The 24,066-nt window shown below is 44.8% G+C and overlaps 3 protein-coding genes across 3 annotated transcripts; all 3 read right to left on the bottom strand.

The window, feature by feature from the left end:
* Positions 1-518: 518 nt before the first annotated feature.
* On the bottom strand, positions 519-8,295 carry LOC148380499 (uncharacterized). The gene is made up of 9 exons (XM_088366107.1): positions 8,066-8,295; positions 7,795-7,972; positions 7,240-7,362; positions 4,510-4,621; positions 4,269-4,430; positions 3,949-4,188; positions 3,811-3,865; positions 3,499-3,670; positions 519-2,175 (listed from the first exon to the last, which is right to left on the bottom strand). Exons 1-9 carry the CDS (start codon positions 8,146-8,148, stop codon positions 2,035-2,037), a joined length of 1,266 nt encoding a protein of 421 aa, XP_088222233.1. The 5' UTR covers positions 8,149-8,295; the 3' UTR covers positions 519-2,034.
* A 193-nt stretch (positions 8,296-8,488) lies between these two features.
* LOC148380498 (ribonucleoside-diphosphate reductase subunit M2 B-like) lies at positions 8,489-19,753 on the bottom strand. Its single transcript, XM_088366106.1, has 6 exons — positions 19,740-19,753; positions 19,560-19,617; positions 19,386-19,502; positions 10,279-10,383; positions 10,082-10,195; positions 8,489-9,978 (listed from the first exon to the last, which is right to left on the bottom strand). Exons 1-6 carry the CDS (start codon positions 19,751-19,753, stop codon positions 9,826-9,828), a joined length of 561 nt encoding a protein of 186 aa, XP_088222232.1. The 3' UTR covers positions 8,489-9,825.
* An 838-nt stretch (positions 19,754-20,591) lies between these two features.
* On the bottom strand, positions 20,592-22,339 carry LOC148380497 (nuclear transport factor 2-like). The gene is made up of 5 exons (XM_088365337.1): positions 22,212-22,339; positions 21,566-21,686; positions 21,419-21,490; positions 21,226-21,324; positions 20,592-20,893 (listed from the first exon to the last, which is right to left on the bottom strand). The coding sequence occupies exons 2-5, from the start codon at positions 21,668-21,670 to the stop codon at positions 20,771-20,773; spliced, it is 399 nt and encodes a 132-aa protein (XP_088221463.1). The 5' UTR covers positions 21,671-21,686; positions 22,212-22,339; the 3' UTR covers positions 20,592-20,770.
* Positions 22,340-24,066: the final 1,727 nt, after the last annotated feature.

Genomic DNA, 24,066 nt, shown 5'->3' with positions numbered 1-24,066 from the left:
TCACTTTGCTTGGGACAAAAGGAGCCTTCAGAACTGAAATTTCTTCACAATTATTTATTCAAATCAATTCACTCAAATCATTGTCGTTATGAAAGATTTGATCACAAAACGTGTGTGGCTTTTTCTTAAATGAACACGTTTGACATTGCTAGAGTGTCAGCTTTTAATTATATTGCGCTGTCATTTTAAAGCAAATTAATAAATGCAACAATATTAATTCGCTTTGAAAATACCTGAGTAATAAAATGGATGGATGAATGATGATCACAATTAAGTATAAAGTCTCCTTTGATACTCCTTGTAGCATGTAACGGTACCCAAAAGGAGGGGTTTCTTTGCATCGAGGTTTATCCAAAGAGCTCACGTAATTATATCGTCGCTTTTTGGTGAAGTAAATGAGTATTCCGTCTGTACGACTGGTCTTTGAATGCACCCCGCTTCAATGGCAGAACGCGGATGAATTTAAAGACATCAAATGAGAATAATCCTTTATAAAAATTAAAATTGACACGCAAACGTGAATTCTTCATGTTTTTATTGAAAACAACATAGTGCTGACGCCGTACGACGCCGTACGGCATCGGTTTTTCGCTTTCCAAACAAGGCGTGCGCGCTCCCGCGGCAGGGGGAACAAAATCTCACGGGGGAACCAAATCGAGCACAACACCTGTTCTCCCTGTGTGGAGTTTGCATGTTCTCCCGGTGTCCGCGTGGGTTTTCACCGGGCAATCCAGTTTACTCCCAATCCCAAAAATATGCTTGTTAGGCCGATTGATCACTCCAAATTGTCCCTAGGTGTGAGTGCGAATGGTTGTTTGTCTCTAGTGTGCCCTGCAATTGGCTGGCAACCGGTTCAGGGTGTCCCCCGCCTACTGCCCGATGACAGCTGAGATAGGCTCCAGCACGCCCGCGACCCCCGTGGGGACTAAGCGGTACGGGAAATGGATGGATGGACAAACGGAATCAATTTCTTACGTCACCACTTGATGGGGCTTAATGAGCATTTGCGCTCATTTAGATTACAGTCGACTTGAAAGATTCAGCGATTCAAAATGTCTTTTTACAGTGACTTCATTTTTTTTTTGCATTGCAATCCCGTAGGGGCTATTTCATAAAGGCAATTGACATTTTCAATTAATATTTTTTTAGTTCGGTTAAAACATTTCTACATTACGCTAACACATCAAAGTGCTTGATTAAATCTTAATTGTTGATTTTCAATCAAGGTGTCAAATTGTTGGCCCCGTGCTGTTCATTTTGTTTATTTAAATTCCAATGTTAAATTGCATTGAATTTATATTTTTCCACATTAAAGTATCCTGCGGTGGCTTTAATTTAATCAAAAATTGTTAATTGTTTAAATTGCAAGTGTAAATGTATTTGTTCGAACAGCAGGAAAGTCAATCAATAAAAGTGTAAACAAACAAGTGCAAAAGAATGGAACCTCAATGATAAAATTCCACTGGGCAGCAAAAGTAGTGCAAATAAGACTCAAGTCCAGAGGATCTCCTCCTCGCCACATTACATCACTTTACGTCAGTCATCTTTGTCTTATTATATTAGCAAGAATTGGATTAAAACCATATTGAGAAGGAAGCTGCTCATTGCATATTGACAAATTCCCCAATCGTTTGCATACAAAGGTTGGAAAAAGAGTCGTCAGGTGACTTTTAGGTTTCCCGTCTGACCTTTTTCTTGTCTTTGTTTGCTGTTGCCACTGCCGCCGCCTTTTACTCGGGTCCCTCTACCAAACACAAAACTAAGTTGAACAAACTCATTTGCTCATGTTTGATTTCGCTAGAAGAATTCAGACTTACTCCAAGATGATATGATCGGCTTTTTGGAGGCAGCAATGGAAAGATGGAAAGGTTTGGGAGCCATGATTACTGCCTAATATTGGTCAATCACAACACGTTCAATGAAAGACATTTTCTGCAAGACTGCAATTCATTAAAGAGACAGTAAGACATTTCATAACCACGTCAGTACCACATTTGTAATTTTGCCAAAGCACGCACACGTGGAAATATTTTGTCACATGATCTGGCGTGCCGACATTATAAGCAAAACAAGTCTTTCCTGAGCCACTTCTTCACTCTTCTTCTTTTTCCTCTTCTTCTTGGGCTTTCCGGCACCCCCTGCCGGATCCTTGCTCTCCTTCTCACCTGCCGACGCCTACGACAACACCGGCGTACATCTTAAAGCTTATGTATCACGTTTATAAATTCTTCCATTTTAAGTTTTACTCATTCCGTTGTGGTTTATATAAAGTGGAACAAACAGCGATGCTTTTGTCTGAATTCCTCGTTTTGATAGCATCACAGGTCCTTCTTTTCTACTTGTTCTGAGGTGCAGCTCAGAGCAAGCGGTTTTGGTGCGGCCTCTTTAAATACAATTGAGATACTTCACACGCCACTCCCTCCAGGCCGCAAGATGTGCACCTCCTTTTCCAGTCGACATATTTGTAGTTTTTAAGCCGAGGTAGCATTTACTTGCGCCGCAAACTTTTTTATTGATTAAAAGATGTCAACCGCAGAAGACTTGTACATACATACATTACATGTAACAAAATAAATCCCCTCACAATATTTATTAACACGTCTTGTAAACAAGCACTGCAGTCAAGCTAACCAGTAAGCTAATGTTAGCATTAGCGAGAAGCTAACACGAGCATTTAACACATTATTGTGTTACCCAAGAATAATACAGCACCTTCAATGCAATTCACCTGATAAAACAACTCAAAATACACCCACAAGAAGTGAAAACATAGAGGGCACAGCTCTAAAATTAGCAGAAAGACTGACGCTAATGCTATGAAAATGAGTGCATTTTAGACAGGCAATGATAAGAAAATGAAATATTTATTATTTTTGTGTTATTATTTTTGTATCTCAAGCTTGCCGTTTAAACCTTCTCTACATCTCGTAATACTTCTCTATACTAACAAAAGGTTTCTGAAACATTCGTCCTTGAACAAGCAGGACTTTTCCCACAGATATGGGAATACTGCTTGAAAAATGAAATTTGACCAGGCACTTATTTGAGGTTCTGATGCTGGAGGACGGTGCAAGGAGTTGTGTGGATCGATGCATCCAACAAGGGAATATTATGATCTCTCCACTTCGGCATCCTTGAGTTATTTGGACTACAAAAGTCTCTCCGAGTAATAAAGACGGCGGATTTTCAAAGCCGTTTGTCCACACCCATTACCTTCTTTGGTAGTCCCGCCTAAATGGATGTCATGTAATAGATAAAAATACGTAATAGAAAAAAGAGAAAACTGAACGTAGTAAAAAATAGCCCCCAAACAGATCATAAAAGTATCTCTGCAGCACCTGGAGGGATAGATTACAAAGTACACAATAAAATGAATATAAAAGCAAAAGAAGTGGATTTTCCATGATACGTCTGTGCATAATAGATGGATGGATGGATGGATGGACGTCTCAAAGGCAAAATGACATTGTGGCATCGTGAGGAATTTGAAAATCAGACCTTGTTGGCGCGAGTCCGCTCCCTCAACTGAGTCAGCGCCCCGCTCGCCACAGGGGTCTCCTCATAATTGCCCCAGTGCTCGACGGGGGCGCTCCAGTCGGAGCCGGCGTCCTCGCCCTCTGCGGCAAAGACGCGTTTACTTGGCATTAGCGTTTGGGGCTGCACCGAAAGACTGTGCCAGAATCACAGGCGGGTATTTGAGAAGCACTTTTATCTACAGATTACACATTAGGTGAAGGTGTGATAGGTCAATTTTGCTCTGGCTTGCAGCGTGTGAAAAGGACAGGTTGACCACACTCACTCATTCCCGCCTATTCGTCATCGGCGTGACGCGTCCACTGCAGCTCCATGCATTTAGACAGTGGCTCTGGAGACAAGACAGACAACGGGAGGAATGGCGCTACGGCCTTAGGATGAGACGTGCGATGAGGTGTCAGTCATCTGTCCTACCTGCGGCCACGTTCAGTCGTAGCACGGACAAAGACGCTGGGTCCCGATCCGATTTCATGTTGGCGCCTTGTGACTCCTGGGCCCAGGACCGGGGTTCGGTTCGGGTGCAGTAGGGGGCACGCCACTTGCTCATCTCGGTGAAGCCCGTTTGGGTTGGTGGGACCTTGGTGAAAAAGTCAGTCCAGCTTCCGCCGTTGACACCGTTGCCTCCTTTGGCGGCTGATTTGGAGTTTTGAAACTCTGAAACAAAGAGCTCTAAAAATGGGCTTCCATGCCACCTCAAAGTGTACAAGCATTGATGTCCCTCGGCTGGAGCATACCATTAGCTGCTCTGTTTTTCTTCTTCTTCACATTGCTGGTGGAGTCCACATGGCCTTTGGCAGGGTGCGTCACCTCTGAGCCACTCAAGGACTCTGCACCCTTTTCCTTTCGCCGCTGCTGCTGCTTCTTCTCGCGGTTACTCACTTTGGTCTCCCACGCGCCTGGCAGCCAACAAATGTTCTCAGGCCATACCTTTGCAACATGTATACGCTTCTATTTCACAATGTCGGTGGCCATTACCTCCGTCAGGTTCTTTCCCGTCATGCGCAATCACTTGCTGCGCCAGTTTTACACTCGTCTTCCTTTTCTTCTGGTCTTTTTTCACTTGCGCGGGCAGCTGCGCATCGGGCGCCTGCAGACAAGTACGCAAACAAAAGCATCATCATATTTTTGAGGTCAAAGAGGCAAAGGGGGGGGGCGATTTATACTCAGGAGCAATTTATATGTGAATTTTTTCACAAATTTTTACTTGATCATTAACACTACTTACTTACTAGTATGGTTGATCACTTCACATGTTATTTTCACTTAAAAGTGCATGAGGGTGCACTATGGCTGTGGAATAATTGGAGCCTCACTGACAATGAGTTCTATTTACTAACTTCCGAAGTCGGCAGATTTAATGATTTGGAGTGACACAGATTATTCGATAAACTTGTTATTTATGTTAAAGTCATTTGACACATAGTTTATTTAGAGTAGCAACGTGTATGTTGTTAGACTTCAGTAGTTTCCGAATTTCTAGGGAGGCCATGAAGGCAGCAAGGGGGGGGAGCGGAAGAGCGATCCAGGGCACTTGCGTGTGTTGGCTCACATGTTGAGCTCTTGATTTGTGAAATAAAGAGCCGGTTACCAAACCCATATCTTGCCTTTTTTTTTCAAGTGACACGGAAGACGAAGATTATGATGGATGGTGTGTGATTTGGAGTGACACGGATGGTTCGATAAAATTGTTGTTTATATTATTGTTATTTCCTACATAGTTTATATATTGTTATATGGGCCTGTAGAAAATTTTGAACTGCAACGCGCCGCTGACGTTGGACTTGTTTACATAAAGGAGGTCAAACTCGATCGATGGCTTTAATGATTTGGAGTGACACAGATGGTTTGATAAAGGTGTTATTTATGTTATAGTTGTTTGAATACCGTATTTGCCCGTGTATAAGTCGACTCGGTGTATAAGTCGACCCTCTAAAATCCGACGGAAATTTACGATTTTATGATATATCCTTTGTATAAGTCGAGCTCAATTGTTGCATTATATTAAACTTCAAAATTCAATCAGAAATATGCGAAATTTATTGACGAAATGTGTTCAAATTCCGGGAGGCCGTGCGTATGCGCAGTGGCCGGAAATAGCTCCAGCCGAGCGGATCGGCTGTCTATAAGCACCGCGGAGGAGATTGCGGAGCCTCATTCGACTTCCAGCGGCCGGCGTGCACCACCAGGAGGCCGGAAATAGCTCCAAGCCGAGCGGATCGGCACTTTATAAGCACCGCGGAGGAGATCGCGGAGCCTCTCATTCGACTTCCAGCGGCCGGCGAGCTTGCGCACGCCGCCCGGCACATCCGGGAGGCCGTGCGCACGCGCCAAGTGGCCGAAAATAGCTCCCGCCGAGCGGATCGGCTGTTTATAAGCACCGCGGAGGAGATCGCGGAGCCTCATTCGACTTCCAGCGGCCGGCGAGCTCGCGCACGCCGCCCGGCACATCCGGGAGGCCGTGCGCACGCGCCAAGTGGCCGAAAATAGCTCCCGCCGAGCGGATCGGCACTTTAGAAGCACCGCGGATGAAATCGCGGAGCCTCATTCGACTTCCTGCGGGCCGCGCACTCGCGCACGCCGCCCGGTTCAAATTTTCTAAGTGCCAACGGCTCTTGCGCCATAAAGAGTCCGCCTCGGCTGGTTCCCCATGTTGGCCAGAACAAGTGAAAATTCGGCCTCTTCCCCTGGAAGTCTGGCCAAGTTTGGCGAATATTTTCTAAGTGCCAACGACTCAACCGCCGTAAAGTGTCCGCCTCGGCTGGTTCCCCATGTCGGCCACCACAAGTGAAAATTCGGCCTCTTCCCCTGGAAGTCTGGCCAAGTTTGGCGAATATTTTCTAAGTGCCAACGACTCAACCGCCGTAAAGTGTCCGCCTCGGCTGGTTCCCCAGGTCGGCCACCACAAGTCAAAATTCGGCCTCTTCCCCTGGAAGTCTGGCCAAGTTTGGCAAATATTTTCAAAGTGCGGGCGACTCAACCGCCGTAAAGTGTCCGCCTCGGCTGGTTCCCCATGTCGGCCATAACAAGTGAAAATTCGGCCTCTTCCCCTGGAAGTCCGGCCAAGTTTGGCGAATACCGGTAGTTATTGTCGCTTGACGCGCGATGACTCGCACATTCGCTCAATACCCAGTACTTCCCCCTAGCAGTCATCGTCGCTGTCTGGCTTTCGATGTCCGTTATTGAGGTGAAAATATTTGAAATTGTTGCTGAGGATGCGTGTTAATGCGACGAACGCTTTATAATGATTCAGTTTCTCGCTGTTTGATGAGCCTGACGGACGCACACCCACGCACAATAAGATGCATGAGAAACGGCCTTGGTTACCATCACATTTGAAGCGATGAATACGAAGTTAAATTTTATGACTCGGTGTATAAGTCGAGGTCGATTTTTTTTTGGTCGATTTTGGATCGAAAAAGGTCGACCAATACACCGGCAAATACGGTAACTATTATTGTTACATCAGGCCCATTCTCAGCTTCTTGTTTGTGTTTATGTCACGTTAGCATACCGTATCGTTTAGCCTGTTGTTGCTCGTTCAGGTCTGTTCTTGGTGTTGGATTTTGTCGAATAAATTTCCCCCAAAATGCGACTTATACTCGGGAGCGACTTATATATATGGTTTTTCTTTTTCACTTTATTGTGCATTTTATGGCTGATGCGACATATATTCCGGAGCGACTTTTAGTCCAAAAAATACGGTACCTTCAGGGTTTTGATGGAAGGCAGGTGCAGCTTGCGAAGCTCATCCGGATGAAGCCTCAGGGCTTTGACTTCTTGTTGCACTAGCACAGCAGCAGCAGCAGGCTGTCCGTTGGGTTGAAGTTTCTGTTGAAATGTGACATAAACATGTTACAAACATCTTTACAATGATTAGATATTTAATTTAACAATGATGTTCTGGTTATAGTTAGCAAGGGTGTTAAACGGCACAGTAGCGTTAAGAGAGCAATATATTTGCAGTAATACTAAATAGCTTTAATTGTTTATCAAGCAGGCAAATTAATTTTGGGCAAATAAACTATTACAGTAATGGCAGTACAGTGGGATTTTTCGTGGGTTTGGATATCGAAATAATATCCAATAATAATAATATCGGAATAATTTCGACATTTCATGTCATTAGCTAAACGATAAGCCTTGCCTACTGAATTAAGACAAAATGGCGTTCTCGTTATTGTTGCAAATCAACAAATTCAATTCAATTTAACTAAACAAGCTAACCGACGCTCTCTTCCTCAACGACTCAAAGTGTCAGACCTTCTCCTCCCCTTTCTTGGAGTGTCTTTTATTCGTCTCTTCCAACTTAACCATCTTGGTCACCGTGGTCTTGGCGACGGGATGCCCACCGCCGCGGCCAGTGGGAGTGACCACCAGGATGCGCCGCTTCCTCCTCCTGCACACGGCGGCCCAGGTGACGGCGAGCAAGAGCAGCGCACTAACGGTGGCCGTGGTCAGAATGACCCAGGTCGGGAACAGCTCAGGCTTCATACCCAAGTCCAAGCCCAGGTGGCTTCCGACGTATGCTTACCCGAAGGACAGCAGGTGCTTCAGACGGCCGGAAAGGAACTCGGCTTCTTCCAGCGCAAAGCCTCGCCAGTCTCCTCCAGCCATGGTGGGCTGCAAATGAAGTGGAAAACCGGAGCGGATAGCGGTTAGCCAGTTAGCTGCTAGCTGTTAGCAGTCGCATGCTAACAGAGATGTGACGTCAGGTCTCCGCTCCCTTCTTCTTTTCTTCTGCGGTATTTTTGTGCGGTTTGATGTTGCATTACCGCCACTGTCTGCACTGGAGTATGAACTGAGAGGAGGTGAAGGTGCAGAAATTTAGAAAATCATATTTTGTCATCCCCTTATTCAAAGCGCCTAAAGTTTAGGCCCTAAACATAATGTATTTGTGCACTATTACAAAGTTGGAATTATGAATGACAATACCATCAAGCACATTTTAAATTGGTCGCATATTTATAAACACATTAACTCATTGCATTATTATGATGTTCAAATGCATATTAATTCCTTGTCCAAGCAGAATTTCTTCACCCTAAAAATAATAGATGACCGACTGTATCCCACTAGAATTATCCCTAAATCAGAGAATAGCACTGAATGTGACTTATTCAATTGTAATGTCTAACAGTTTGTGAAACACACCCAAATAAAAGGAAAATTTGTTTTAGATTTTAGATTTGATACAACTATAGATTTAATGAACTTTCTATATGTACGTTGCAAAACACGTTCACATACGCATTACAAGGCTGTTCGATATCAACTCTGCTATGCTGTAATAATGTATACCATTAAATTGCTATGCAGCAATTTAAGTAGGTGAAGCAGGTGGAGGCAAATCTAGAGTGGTGGAGGTATGCCCTGGAAAGGAGAGGAATGAAGATTAGCTGAAAGAAGACAGAATACGTGTGTGTGAATGAGAGGGATCCAAGTGGAATGGTGAGGTTACAGGGAGTAGAGATCCAGAAGGTAGAGGATTTCACGTACTTAGTGCTTTAAGTACTTACAGACCAGAGCAACGCAGAGTGTGGCATAAGCGCATCCAAGCAGGGTGGAATGGGTGGAGAAAAGGGTCAGGGATGATGTGTGATAAAAGAGTATCAGCAAAAATCAAGGGAAAGGTGTACAAGACAGTGGTGAGACCAGTGATGCTGTATGGTTTAGAGACAGTGGCACTGGGGAAAAGACAGAAAGCAGAGCTGGAGGTGGCAGAGATGAAGATGCTGAGGTTCTCTTTGGGAGGGACGCAGTTGGATAAGATCAGGAACGATTGCATTAGAGGTACAGCTCCTGTTAGGTGTTTCGGAGAAAAAGCATGAGAGGCCAGACTGAGATGATTGGAACATGTACAGAGGAGGGATAGTGAATATATTGGTAGAAGGATGCTGAGGATGGAACCACCAGGCAGGAGGTCAAGAGGAAGACCAAAGAGGAGATATAGATGGAGTGAAAGGTGACATGAAGTTAGTTGGGGTGAGAGAAGAGGATTCACAGGATAGGGTGAGATGGAAACAGATGGTTCGCTGAGGGGAAAAGCTGAAAGGAAAAGAAGAGTAAATTGCTATGCAGGAATTTCCAGCACAGACATGTATTTCATTTTACAAAAGATGCCTTAAATATGAAGATACAAAGACTGTTGCTGCCATAAAATACTTTCCACTTCTGTATTATGTTTTTAAAATATGGTCTTGTTGTTCTGGTGGACGTTATCTTTTTTTTGGGGGGGGTATTTGTGATCCTGAATGCGTGACTGAAATAAATACATTTAAAAAAGACGCAACTTCAGAAGTCGGCATCCAGAGTGCACTCGCAGTCTATCATGTTGGACATGACTCCAAATCTCTGGTACTCGCCCACTCGCTTCTCAAAAAAATTGGTTTTCCCCTCCCGCGAAATAGACTCCATGAAGTCAAATGGGTTCTTGGACATGTAAACCTTAAAAAAAAAAAAAGAACATCAAGAAGCTCATTCTTATGAATCTTGAGCAAATATTCTATTTGTTGGTCAACTGGGACAATGCTCAATTTGACGGGTTTACCTTGGCCAGTCCCAGGTCAGAGAGCAGCCGGTCTGCCACAAATTGGATGTACTGCTTCATCAGGGAAGAGTTGATTCCGATAAGATCCACCGGTAAGGCCTCGCTCAGAAACTCCTGACTCGGTAAAACCAGGCCATGTAATTATTAGTTATTAGCATATGCTTGTCAACTGGGATAAGCCGTTTAAAGTGGGTGACCTGTTCAATGCTAACGGCTTTGGTGATGATGTCCTTCACCCAATCCTGGGAAGGCTTCTTCAACAGGTAGCTGTAGAACAGACAGGCAAAGTTGCAGTGCAGTCCCTAAAGAGGATGAAGAAGAGAACATGCTGACTGCCGCGTTAGTCACCACACGCTCGCTAGCAAAGGACATGGACCCCGTCCCGGCTGATGAGCTCATTGGAGTAAGCGAGGCCGGGCATGAGAAGCCTTTTCTGTGCACGTGCCACGAACAGAGTCGCTTGAGGTACTATGTTAAAGCACATTTGAACAAGCCAGCTTCATTTTGGAATCAGGTGATGTGTACTGATGAAACTAAAATGTTATTTGGACATAACAAGGGGCGGTATTCATGGAGGAAGAAGAACACAGCATTCCATGACAAACACTTGCTACCCACAGTCAAATTTGGTGGTGGTTCCACCATGCTGTGGGGCTATGTGGCCAGTGCAGGTTCGAGCAATCTTGTTAAAATTGAAGTTGGCATGGATTCAGCAGATTTTTGCAAACAATGTTCAAGAATAAGTGACAAAGTCGAAGTTCCGCAGGGGCTGGATACCTCAACAAGACAATGACCCCAACACTGCTCAAATTCTACTACGGCATTCATCCAGAGGATGAAGGTGTTCTGGAATGGCCATCTCAGTCCCCAGACCTAAATACTATTGAATATCTGTGGTGTGCTTTAAAGCGGGCTGTCCATGCTCAGAAACCATCAAACTTGACTGAACTGGAGATACTTTGTCAAGAATGATGTTCAAAAATACCTTCAACCAGAATCCAGACGCTCATTGGAAGCTATAGAAAGTGTTCACAGGCTGTTATTTCTGCAAAAGGAGGATCTACTAAACATCGATGTCATTTTTCTGTTGGGGTGACCAAATTTATGCACCTTCCTACTTTTGTTCAAGTAATGATTGCACACTTTCTGTAAATCCTATAAACTTCATTTCACTTCTCAAATACCACTGTGTTTGTCTGCTATATGATATATTTAACTGAAATTGCTGATCCAAACAACCAATGAGTTATAAAGGAAAATCATGAAAATGATCAGGGGTGCCCAAACTTTTGCATACAACTATTTGAATGATGTCCAACACTTTAAGATCTGCAGGCTCTCGGCGAGCACTTAAATCAGGCAGGAATGGAAAGTGTTTAACAAAAAAGTAGAGCATCGCATCAAAACAGAGGTGAATATTATCCATCCATCCATTTTCTTCCGCTTATCCAGGGTCGGGTCGCGGGGGCAGCAGCTTTAGGAGGGACTCCCAGACTTCCTTTTCCCCAGCCACTTCGTCCAGCTCATCCCGGGGGATCCCAAGGCGTTCCCAGGCCAGCCGAGAGACATAGTCTCTCCAGCACATCCTGGGTCGTCCACGGGGTCTCCTACCTGTGGGACATGCCCGGAACACCTCCCCAGGGAGGCGTCCAGGAGGCATCCTGATGAGATGTGTCAGGTCTAAACACCATCAGACATCCACATGCTGGAAACAAAGAGGAGAAGACAACCAGTATTCCTTTTGCTCGCGAGGAGAATTACGTAGAAGGCCCAGTTACAGTCCTCCACCAATTCTGAGCTCCTCTTCTGGTATCTCCTCTTTTTATTTTGGGCGTTGCTACACCAAAGGGAGGGGAGATTGTGGCTGTAGCAACGCTGATTAACTAGCTAACAATGTTGTGTGGTGCGAGGCCGCATGGCCTTGGCCGATTCGTGACCCCAGGAATGCAGAGTCTGTTCTTAGGTCGTTGGCAGCCTCGTTCTCGGCTGCGATCTCCAAACCTGGATGCCGTGTCCCTGTAAAACAATGCTCTAGACTTTCTTGCTACGTTTCACCCAATAATAATGATGAGTAAATAATCAGATACCTCTCGTGCATACACTCCAACAAACGTTAAGGAGATGTGAGATAACTTTCATGAAGTCTACTTAACCAAACATTGAGTAAATATGGGATAACTTAAAAACTGTCCTGGTCAACAACAATTTATGAATAGAAGCTACAAAGTATAAAAGAGAGAGAACTTCTCTTGAACTAAACAAAGAACAAAGGTGTTCTGTTCATAACTAGTGAGGGCCTCTCACAGATAGGAAAAGGAGAACTCCTTAAAGCTAGACAGATATGTTGGCTTGAGCGAAGATATGAGACCTCCGGTTCAGGCCGACCAGCGCTTCTGCAAAAACAATTATTCTAACAAGGTGCCCGAGCCACCTCATCTGGCTCCTCTCAACATGGAGGAGCAGCAGCTCTACTCCGAGTCTCTCCCGGATGACCGAGCTTCTCACCTTATCTCTAAGGAAGAGCCCGGACACCCTGCGGAGAAAACTCATTTCGGCCGCTTGTATCCGGGATCTCGTTCTTTCGGTCACGGCCCATAGCTCGTGACCATAGGTGAGGATAGAAGCGTAGATTGACCGGTAAATTGAGAGCTTTGCTTTTGGCTCAGCTCTCTCTTTACCACAATGGACGGGTACAGAGTCCAATCTCGCGCACCATCCTGCCCTCACTCGTGAATAAGACCCCAAGATACTTGAACTCCTCCACTTGCGGCAGGATCTCATCCCCGATCCGGAGAGGGCATTCCATCCTTTTCCGACCGAGGACCATGGACTCAGATTTGGAAGTGCTGGCCCTCATCCCGACCGCTTCACACTCGGCTGCGAACCGCTCCAGTGAGAGCTGGAGATCACGGCTTGAAGAAGCCAATAGCACCACGTTGTCTGCAAAAAGCAGAGACGCGATGCTGAGGTCCCCAAACCGAACACCCTCAACGCCTTGGCTGCGCCTAGAAATTCTGCCTGTAAAATTTATGAACAGAATCGGTGACAAAGGGCAGCCTTGGCGGAGTCCAGCCCTCACTGGGAACGAATCCGACTTACTGCCGGAAATGCGACCAAACTCTGGCATCGGTGATACAGGGACCGAACCGCCCTTATCAGTTGGCTCGGCACCCTGTACTCCCGAAGCACCCTCCACAGAACTTCCCGAGGGACACGGTCGAACGCCTTCGCCAAGTCCACAAAACGCATGTGGATTGGTTGAGCAAACTCCCATGCGCCCTCAAGGATCCTGCCGAGGGTGTAGAGCTGGTCCCACTGTTCCACGGCCAGGACGAAAGCCACACTGCTCCTCCTGAATCCGAGATTCGACCTCCCGACGGACCCTCCTCTCCAGCACCCTTAAATAGACCTTACCAGGCAGGCTGAGGAGTGTGATTCCTCTGTAATTGGAACACACCCTCCGGTCCCCCTTCTTAAAGAGGGGAACCACCACCCCAGTCTGCCAATCCAGAGGCACTGTCCCCGATGTCCACGCAATGTTGTAGAAGCGTGTCAGCCATGACAGCCCCACAACATCTAGAGCCTTTAAGAACTCCGGGCGGATCTCATCCACCCCTGGGGCCTTGCCCCCGAGGAGTTTTTTAACTACCTCAGTGACTTCGACCCCAGAGATTGGAGAGTCCGCCTCAGAGTTTCCAGGCCCTGATTCCACAATGGAAGGCATCTAGGTGAAATTGAGGTCTTCAAAGTATTCTCCCCACCGACTCACGACGTCCCGAGTCGAGGTCAGCAGCACGCCATCTCCACTGTAGACAGTGTTGACGGTGCATTGCTTCCCCCTCCTGAGACGCCGGATGGTGGACCAAAATATCCTTGAAGCCGTCCGGAAGTCATTCTTCATGGCCTTGCCGAAGCCGTGTTCCGCTTCGCCATCTGGTACCTGTCAGCTGCCTCCGGAGTCCTGCGGGCCAAAACGGCCCGATAGGGCTCCTTCAGCTTGACGGCATCCCTTACTGCCAGTGTCCACCAACGGGTTTGGTGATTGCCACCACAACAGGCACCTTACAGCCATAGCTCTGGTCCGCTGCCTCAACAATGGAGGCGCGGAACATGGTCCACTCGGACTCAATGCGCCTCCTCCGGGATGTGGGAAAAGCTCTGCCGAAGGTGGGAGTTGAAGCTCTTCCTGACAGGGGATTCTGCCAGACAGTCCCAGCAGACTCTCACAGTACGTTTGGGCTAGCCAGGTCGGACCGGCATCTTCCCCCACCATCGGAGTCAACCCACCACCAGGTGGTGATCAGTTGACAGCTCCGCCCCTCTTTTCACCCGAGTGTCCAAAACATGCGGCCGCAAATCCAATGACACGACTACAAAGTCGATCATCGAACTGCAGCCTAGGGTGTCCTGGTGCCAAGTGCATACATGGACACCCTTATGCTTGAACATGGTGTTAATTTTTGACAATCCGTGTCGAGCACAGAAGTCTAATAATAGAACACCACTCTGGTTCAGATCGGGGGGGCCGTTCCTCCCAACACGCCCCTCCAGGTCTCACTGTCATTGCCCACGTGAGCATTGAAGTCACCCAGTAGAACGATGGAGTCCTCAGAAGGAGCATTCTCCAGCACTTCCTCCAGGGACTCCAAAAAGGGTGGGTACTCTGAGCTGCTGTTTGGTGCATAGACACAAACAACAGTCAGGACCTGTCCCCTACCCGAAGGCGGAGGGAGGCTACCCTCTCGTTCACCGGTGTGAACCCCAATGTGCAGGCGCCCAGCTGGGGAGCAATAAGTATACCCACACCTGCTCGACGCCTCTCACCGTGGGCAACTCCAGAGTAGAAGAGAGTGTGTGGTGGCCAGTCCGACAATGTCTAGCCGGAACTTTTCTGCCTCGCACACCAGCTCGGGCTTCTTTCCAGCCAGCCATGTCCCAAGAGCCAGCTTCTGGCTTTGGCCGCCGCCCAACTTTGCCCCCTCCCACAGGTGGTGAGCCCATGGAAAAGGAGACCCACGTTTCCTTTTCGGGCTGTGCCCGGCCAGGCCCCATGGGCGAAGGCCCGGCCACCAGACGCTCGCCTTCGAGCACCACCTCCAGGCCTGGCTCCAGAGGGGGTCCCGGTGACCCGCGTCCGGGCGAGGGAAATCTGTGTCCATCTATCTTTTTCATCATAAGGGGCTTTTTGAGCCGTGCTTTGTCTGGCCCCTCACCTAGGACCCTTTTGCCATGGGTGACCCTACCAGGGGCATGAAGCCCCAGACAACATGGCTCCTCGGATCAATGGGACACGCAAACCACTCCACCACAGTATTCATGGAGTGAATATTAGTTCTACCCATCTCCTTAAACCAATAGAATATCAATAATAAGCATGCTGATGGAAAACTGGTTCTTTCTCAGTATTTGGGTACCCAGGAATGGTTGTTCTTGTATTACCGTATTGGCCCGAATATAAGACGGTGTTTTTTGCATTGAAATAAGACTGAAAAAGTGGGGGTCGTCTTACATTCGCGGTCTAGACATTATACCCATTCACAACTCTAGATATATTTAAAGCGAATGCTGAACTTACCTAAACAGGCCAAAGCGAACCCCTGTCACGAAGAAGAAAAATAAAACCAGCGGTAGCATGAAGAAGAAGAAAAAATAGCGGTAAGAAAGAAAAGAGAAGAAAATAAGAGAAGAGATAACAGAAAAACAGAAGCCATTCATTTACAAAAATGATTGCACTTTAGTTTACATATTTAAATGTTTCGATATTAAGATGCGACAGTTTTTGCATGATTTGAATGAGGCAAAATAACATGCCTTTTCTCTCGAATATATTGTTATAATCATTTGTTTCAGATGTACTGTAATTATTTTCTGTATAAAAATTAAATTTGGTGTTCAAAAAGTCTTTTTTCAAACTTGAGTCTTGAAAAAGAGGGGGCTGTCTTCTAGAGGATATGCACGTGACGTCACAGACCGGCTGACGGTTAGTTTGGGTGGCAAAAAGCGGCGGACGCTGGGCGGTGCTAATAGGGCCAAGGCTGGATTGAGCTTTAGAGATTCGTGTACTGGGGCATTTTATAAGCATTTTATCGGTGGCAGATCGTGGCAGAGTTGTTACGGTGCAACTTTGACCATGATTAAGAGTTGTTGTGCCATTGGATGTGCCTATCGCTTCCAAAAAGGCGATACCAAGAAGCTGTATCGGTTCCCTGCGGACCAGACCAGAAAGGATAGCTGGATGGTGGCACTTCGTAGGGCGGAACATGGCCGCAACAGCTCAAGTCAAGTCAAGTTTATTTGTATAGTCCTAAATCACAAGCAGTCTCAAAGGGCTTCACATAGACAAACAATTGACAATTATTCTCAAAGCATCCCCTGATCTTAAGCTCCCAAAAGGGCAAGGAAAAACTAAAAAAAAACCTAGCAGGGGAAAAATGAGAAACCTTGAGAAGGGACCACAGATGGAAGGATCCCCCTTTCAGGATCACCAGGCTGCAATGGATGCAGAGAGGGCACATAAAATACGTAATATGAAAATCGATGAAAAAGTGAATGTCCAAGTCAAAGTGAAGAGCTGCCGGAGGTGCCCTCGATTGTCCTAGCAGTGTCTTCAAGGAGGGTAAGCTGCAGTTCCCTCATCCTGAATTGGTCCACAAGAATCCAGATAGCTGCTGTCAGCTTGGGTGCCACCTAACCACCTCCCCAGCCGGGGAGGGGTGGGGGAGGGGGGAGGGGGAGCGAAAACAAACTCGAACCGAATCGGCCACTACAGGGTAAGTAAAAGGCCATATCATAGAAATGTGTCTTTAAACGTGTCTTAATTGTTTCTAGTGAGGTAGCAGTTCTAATATCCATTGGTAGGGCATTCCAAAGCTCTGGAGCTCGAATAGAAAATGCTCTAGACCAGACCTGGGCAAAACACGGCCCGCGGGCCACATCCGGCCCTTTGTGCGTCCCTGTCCGGCTCGCATGAGGCCAATCGTAAATTATATATGATTACAACTTAATTAAAAAAAAAAATCTGTGTCGTGCGTGCAATACAACTGTTCTACTTTTATTTTGAAAGGCGTCGCACCTCCGTGTAGCGTACGTGTATGTGAGCTGTGCGTGAAGGTGAAGTAATGCTGCCCGAGAAATGTGTGCTGACCCTCAGAAAAGAAAAGTTGACAAGGAGTCCCGTGTTTTCAACAAGACATGGACTGCCGAGTATTTCTTTACAGAAATGAAAGGTAAAGCCGTGTGCCTGATTTGTGGTACACAGGTCGCTGTGTTTAAAGAATATAATTTGAGTCGTCACGACACGACCAAGCATAAGAAAAAAAACATCTGTCTGATAAACAGCGCGCAACAGAGGCTGATGCATTGCTAGCAAAACTGCAAGCCCAACAAGGACTTTTTATCAAACTTCACACCCAGAGATGCAGCGGCTTTGTCATTTGAGGAAAAGTTAAAGAAGTTAAGAATAAATTGTACTGATTAATGATTGTTTTTTATTTGACCTATACACCACAATTTCATGTAGCTAAATATAAATATAAACAGAATAATTGTATTCTAAAAATTACCAGTACCAGCTATTTAAAATAAATAGAGTCGATGGCATTTAACAATGTAGCATTGAATTCATTTGTAAGATTATCAATAGACCCGATACATGCAGGAAATATGGCAGTTGCTGGCGACAGTAACTCATAGCGCAGTTGCAGTCATGGAGTTGATATTACGGCTGTTATAATTCTGATTGCTCTCTTGTCTTTGACAAGGAACTTAAATTTCAAATTTTATTAAGTAATGATCAGACAAAACAGTAGTGTATGGCAGCACTGTTATATTTGAGGTTGCGGGATAATACCAGATCTAAGGTATTTCCATTCTTGCGTAAAACCAAACGTATCAGTTAAAGTCTGAAACGCCGAAGTAAGTGACTCTGACGGTAAATTCATGTGGATATTGAAATCGCCCATGATTATAATATTATCCACATTTGTCACTAGATCAGCCACGAATTCTGAAAATTCATCCAGGAAGCCAGAATAAGCCCCGGGTGGAGGGTAAATAACAGCAAGATAAAATTACGGTAAAGCGGTGGATCGGACAGTGACAACTTCAAATGTTTTAAATACGTTAATCGAACGAGGCCTAAATCTAAGATCGGAATTTGAGATGAGGGCGACATCCCCACCCTTTTTTCGAGGACGCGCCACATGTGAGGCCTCATTAAGCAGAAAAAGTTCATTGGGTTTTAACCAGGTCTCGCAAAGACCAAAAACGTTTATATTATGTTCCGTGATGAGGTCATTAACGAGAACTGCTTTCGTATGAAGCGATCTAATATTCATAAAACCGAGTTTAAGTGTAATTGGTCGATCAGGGTTCGTATCTAATCGAAGGATTTTTAAACGAAATGCGAGTAAAATTGTGTTCTCTAGTCCTAACATCACCTCTCAAATGTTTATTCGCTCCAAGCTATGGAAGCCAAAGCCATTCTTACATCTGCTCAGATCACTTGGTGGGAGGCACGTAATTTTGTTTTATTGACGTCAACATTCATCTGTGAGGTATTGCTCGGATATTCCCTTTTTCTTGCTGCTACTCGGCCATGACCTAAGGAATGCATAATTACACAGCTTCATTACAGTATGTTTGTCCAATTGCTAGTTTCTAATAATTTGATTGTTCACATATCCACAATTATAAGTCAGAATCATCCATTGTCACTGGCGGAAATAGGGTACAGCCACAGGCGGATACACCCAAAGATCAGTTCGGCCCCACCTGAAACACCAAACTGGATCCGCCAATTTCAATTTTTATATCAAGCTTGTCTGAAAAACAACTATCAAATAGTTGTAAATGTCTGTATATGTTACTGGCGGAAAAGTTGCCTTATCAGAGGAACAAGCGCTTGCTGTCCCAGCTTGAGCTGGTGGCGTTCTTACTTGGTTTCCACAGCGGAACAACACAAATGTTATATTTTTTCAACTTTTCAATTTATCTCTTGCGGCTTTCTTGGTCCAACTGGACGAAATAATCACTCACGACACCCACCCAGGCAGCCATCCTCACAAGTCCAGTGGCAACGGACAAGGCTTTTTGCCACCCAAACTAAAATGTCCGCCCCGATCTGTGACATCAGTGCATATCCTCTATAATCAGGGTCGTCTTATATTCGGACCAATACGGTACACTGAACGCAGCTGCGGCATTCCTAATTCTACTTACTATGATGCCTGACCCCTACGAAGGGATCCCATCGGCTGATGACATCTCTTATTCCTCGGCTTTACAACACGAGACTTAATCTCACCAGATTCTCGTTCACAATGCCATCGCTGGCAGCAAAGAAGGCCAGGATGAGTGAGATGAAATGCTGCTCCTCAGGCGTGAGCCGGTCCCAGTGCTCCAGGTCTTTGGAAAGGTCCACCTGAAAGATGCCACATGTGTTTTAGTAGTTGTGGGGAAAAATGTATAGGGCACTCACTTCTTCTACTGTCCAGAAAGACGCCTGGGCCTGCTTGTAAATCTTAGACTTCAGGGTACTGGATGGGAAAGATGACGAAGCGTCTGAGGTTCACTTGGAGTAGAGGCTCATCCTACTGGCAATCTGCATCTTTGTCCTTTATGACACTCTACCCAGATTTAAAAAAAAAAAAAAAAATACTCCACAATGTTCATGGTAGTAGGACCAAAACATGCAATTGTGTTAATTGTCTAAATCCATTATTGGTAGGTAGTCAATGTAATTGTGTCTGTTGCAATGGGTCGTTTCTTAATTAAAATAAAACTCCTTGAGCTTGACAACAAGCATTTCCAATAACATAACATATCATTTCATAAGAATAAATATGACGCTCAATCAAAAACAAACCAACTTTTTTGGTGGAGGGTCAAATGAGTACTTGTCAAAGGTATAATAGCTTTTGGAGTTACATTTTCCATAAAAATATTTTCGCCTTTTAAAAATCTCAGACAAATCGAAAATGGTCGAAATTTAAGCAGTCCATGTCTTCAGAGCTCCCCGGCGTGGGTGTCATTCTTGCAGTCTAGAGGCGACGCAGTATTTTCCATGCTTTTTTTTTTTTTGCCAAGCCATTTAAAGGGACGGCGCTTGAAAGTGGCAGGACCACTGGAGGCAAGTCGTCGCATTGCACGTCAGGGCTGGACACATCATTAGGTACACCACAAAACTCGCTTCACAAGCAATAGAACATTTTTGTTCAAGATTGACAATCTCTGTACAGTATTTGCTATGGATTTCAGTAGCATCAATAACATGGAGACGTTTAGGCCCCAGTGAATCCTGTCAGAGACTAGTCCCCAACTTTTTTTGTACAAAGGATCAATTACAGGCAAAAACTGCAAGTAAATTTACAAAAGTAAAAGCAGTCAAATTGCCCCTTGAGGGATTGTTATAAGTATACTCAATTAAACATATATTAATAAATTTGAGATCAAGTCAGTTGTAGCAGTTCTTCCAAAACGTTTTGTTGTTGTTGGTTGAGAGGACCAGTGCTGTAAATGTCCCAATTTTATTGCACAATGGCAACAAATGAACAAAAGACACTGGAGATTTCAATCTTCAGATGTTTTTTTTTCTTTTTCTTTCCATTCTTGGGAAAAACTGACAGGACATATGAGGGGGAAAGCAGGATGAGCAATTGGGATGACTTTAGTTTGAAGTCTTGTTGGCTACTAAGGCTCCACGGCTATGTTATGTATACCCAGGCGGAATACGTCATTCGTGCACACCCAGTTGCAGTTCTGTGGCTTCAGCATGAACACCTGGTGGAAGGCCAAAGGTGGATCGTTGTCCGTCTGAAGGCAAACCAAACAAATGCATCAAGACAACTAAACCCCTCCCTCAAATAGATGCCTCAGTTTGGCCTTTTCGAATTTCTGACATGTAACAGACCAAACCAGCGACTAAATTTTTAATAATTTTGTTTCTGCATGGCCAAGTTGATACAATGTCCTGTTTTTGAATGGAAATGGAAATTAAAATATCAGCTTATTGGCAAAAGAATTGACACTTGATTCGATGATTATGATAGTTGCCAGTTACAGCGCTATTCTACAGTACTGAGCAAATAGAAAAACTTTTCTTCTTCCAAGATGAAGCACTATCGTGCACAATGCTGCTTGCTTACCTTTAACTGTCCAAAGACCATGATGAGGATGCTGTTGTCGACTGTGGGCTGGATATCTTGGTCTGTGACAATGTGCTTAATTTGCTGGAACGGCATGCCCTGTGTGGTTGCAAATGCAAAAGCAGACATTTCCCAATTTTGCTGTGAAGTCCATGCAAAATGAGAACTCTCACCCATCAGGTCCAATACTTACAGTCAGTTTTCCAGCAATGGCTTCTCTCCCATGGAAGAGGGTTCCTTCCCATGTCAGAGTTGCACCTTCAGCCTAAGAAATGACCACAATGAAGTTCCACAATCAGTTACTGACACGCTGTGAGCAACATGGATGGTACAAACTCACATAAAGGTTGACCAGTTCCATCCTATTGGTGTGATCAAACTGGTTGTAATACCACTGCACAAAACCTTCACCAACTCTTTGACAGTCGATATCCCCCCCTTGCATGACTGACACCCCGGGACTGCAAAATAGAAGGGGATCAAAAAATGTATACACAAGTGCTGCGCAAAACAGTGGGTGATGCTGCATTTGGCTTTCAAGTGGATTTCAACATAAAACCTGCATCACATACTTGAAATAATAGAAAAAATAAACGAGACCACGACGGATTTGACTGTCCATATATGGAAGAGCTACCACATGTGCAGTGAGTTACACCCCGCCTTTTGCCCTACAACAGCTGGGAAGGAGGCTAAGGCTCCAGCACAACCGCAACCCTCGTGAGGATAAGCACTAGAACTTCCTGGACAGATGTTATTTCCCCGAAAGACGTTTATTCCGTTCAAGCGGTTGTTATTTAGCATTGCTAAAAACAAGCCCAAACTCTTAGCACCAGATGCTAACTCTTGCCTTGATGACTGGCATGAGCTGACACAAGACGTTTCCGCATTTAGCCAAAAACTAATCCCAACAATACACCCAATTTGATGTATAATGCAAGTTTCGTTAAAGGGTGTCTCTTTCAAGATGCTAATATCGTACTCACAAGTTTTAAGCCACTTTAGACGATAGCCGGGCCAGGCCTGCATTAAAGTGAAGCAGGGAGGGCCCTAGGCAAATGGCCGACTCCCGTTTCGCCTTCTTCTAGTGACGTCACACACTGGCCAATGGGAATGCGTAAAGAGCACCATACGGCTCGCTGATTCGTTCCTCAAAAGGACACGTGATCTTCAAACTGGATGTGATTGGCTGTATTGGCCGGCCGCTCCACAGGAAACTGTTTCAAACTGTTTAACAACATAGTCCATGATGCATTGCGAACGCATAAAACAGACTTCCGTGGTCCGAAATATCGTGCTTTATGTGAAGTCATTCTTGAATTCACGGTAAAATAATTAGTTTTGGAGAACGAGGGAAGCTTTTAATTTTGTTTATTGCGGGGAACCGTAAAATGGAAGCCCGCGTACGGGGATGTTGCCATAGCAACTGTCTTCCACGCCTGCGCAAACCTGATCCCAAGATCTGATTGGGCCATATTGACTTTCTTCCTAGATTTTCTAATACGCGTCAAACGTTTTGAAATACGTATTCACAAGAAAGCGACAGAAAAACAACGACATCCATCGAAGAGAACTTTAATAATTTATGTCATAAATATGAGCAAAAAAAAAAACAAAAAACCCAAGACTTCTTATTTTCAGTAATGAGGCGTTGTGCTCACTGTGATCAATAATGAGGGTGACGTCACGCCCATCAGGTCCATTTCTCTGCCAAAAGGCTCTGGCACTGATTCACTATCAAGCCAAACTTAACATAATAATCAATGCGCTTTTTTTAACAGACAAATATGCCGACAAACAAAAAGCTAGAAATACAATTAGTATTTTTAAATAAGGACATGACGTCATTTCGAAACGTCTGAACGTCAAAGCTGTTTTTTAATGAACTTCGTTCTCACAATGTGCAAAATAATCCTGCCACTATTGCGATCTCGTGGCGTTTTGTTTGTTGAGCGACTGGGTGTGATGAAGGAAAAGATGAAGTCCAGAAGGTGTTGGCGTGGCGTGGAGGCACTATCGTCTGACTGTATTGCAGGAAGCGCTTAGCTCATGATAAGTTGCAATAAAGTTTACTTTTTGTATAATTAAATAAAAGCGGTGTTTGTATCCATCAGTCTCCACTCCATGGTGGCAGATGTGTAGATATAGAGATGAATTAAAAATTATAAAATTAATAACGGCTTTTTTTTTAAAAAAATGATCACGTATAGAAAGGTTTATTTTCGTAGAAAATAATCAAGGCTTTTTTTTTCTACATATAAAAAAATTATCATTTACGACAGAAAAAACAATTTTTTTTCGCGGGCCGCATTGTAGTCGTAGCTTCTTTCGAAGGGCCATTATGGCTGTCGATATACTCGTACCTCATATTATATACAGTAAAAGCTACAAAACAAACTGACAAATAACTTGTTTTCAAATCAGACGAGTAAAAACTGGTAATATATTAAAAAAAAAAGATATTAAAAGTGAAGACAATTTGCAATTCTAGTAATGACACACGAATTTGATGCACAATTTGTCTTTGCGGCCACATAAAATGATGTGGCGGGACGTATCTGGCCCCCGTGCCTTGAGTTCGACACCTGTGATGTACGTAAATCAATTGGGTCAATACAGTTATATGAGGGGAGAAACGGGTTGTGGCTGTGAGAAAGGTGCAAAGGCTTGCCAGTGAATTGTTGGCAAGTTTTTATTTTAACCTCAGGTAAAAACATACTGCAAAAGACAAAAAGAAAAAAACAAGAACAAATCAACGAGCGTCTGGACCAATAAATTAAGAGGCTCGCTTTTAGTCAGCAAGCACTTTCAGACGTTTGTATCAAAAACCAAACAAGGTTA

Source organism: Syngnathus floridae, chromosome 21, assembly GCF_059516105.1.
Source record: "Syngnathus floridae isolate MCC-2025c chromosome 21, RoL_Sflo_1.0, whole genome shotgun sequence".
NCBI lineage: Eukaryota > Metazoa > Chordata > Actinopteri > Syngnathiformes > Syngnathidae > Syngnathus > Syngnathus floridae.
This window is presented reverse-complemented; position numbering and strand designations above follow the sequence as displayed.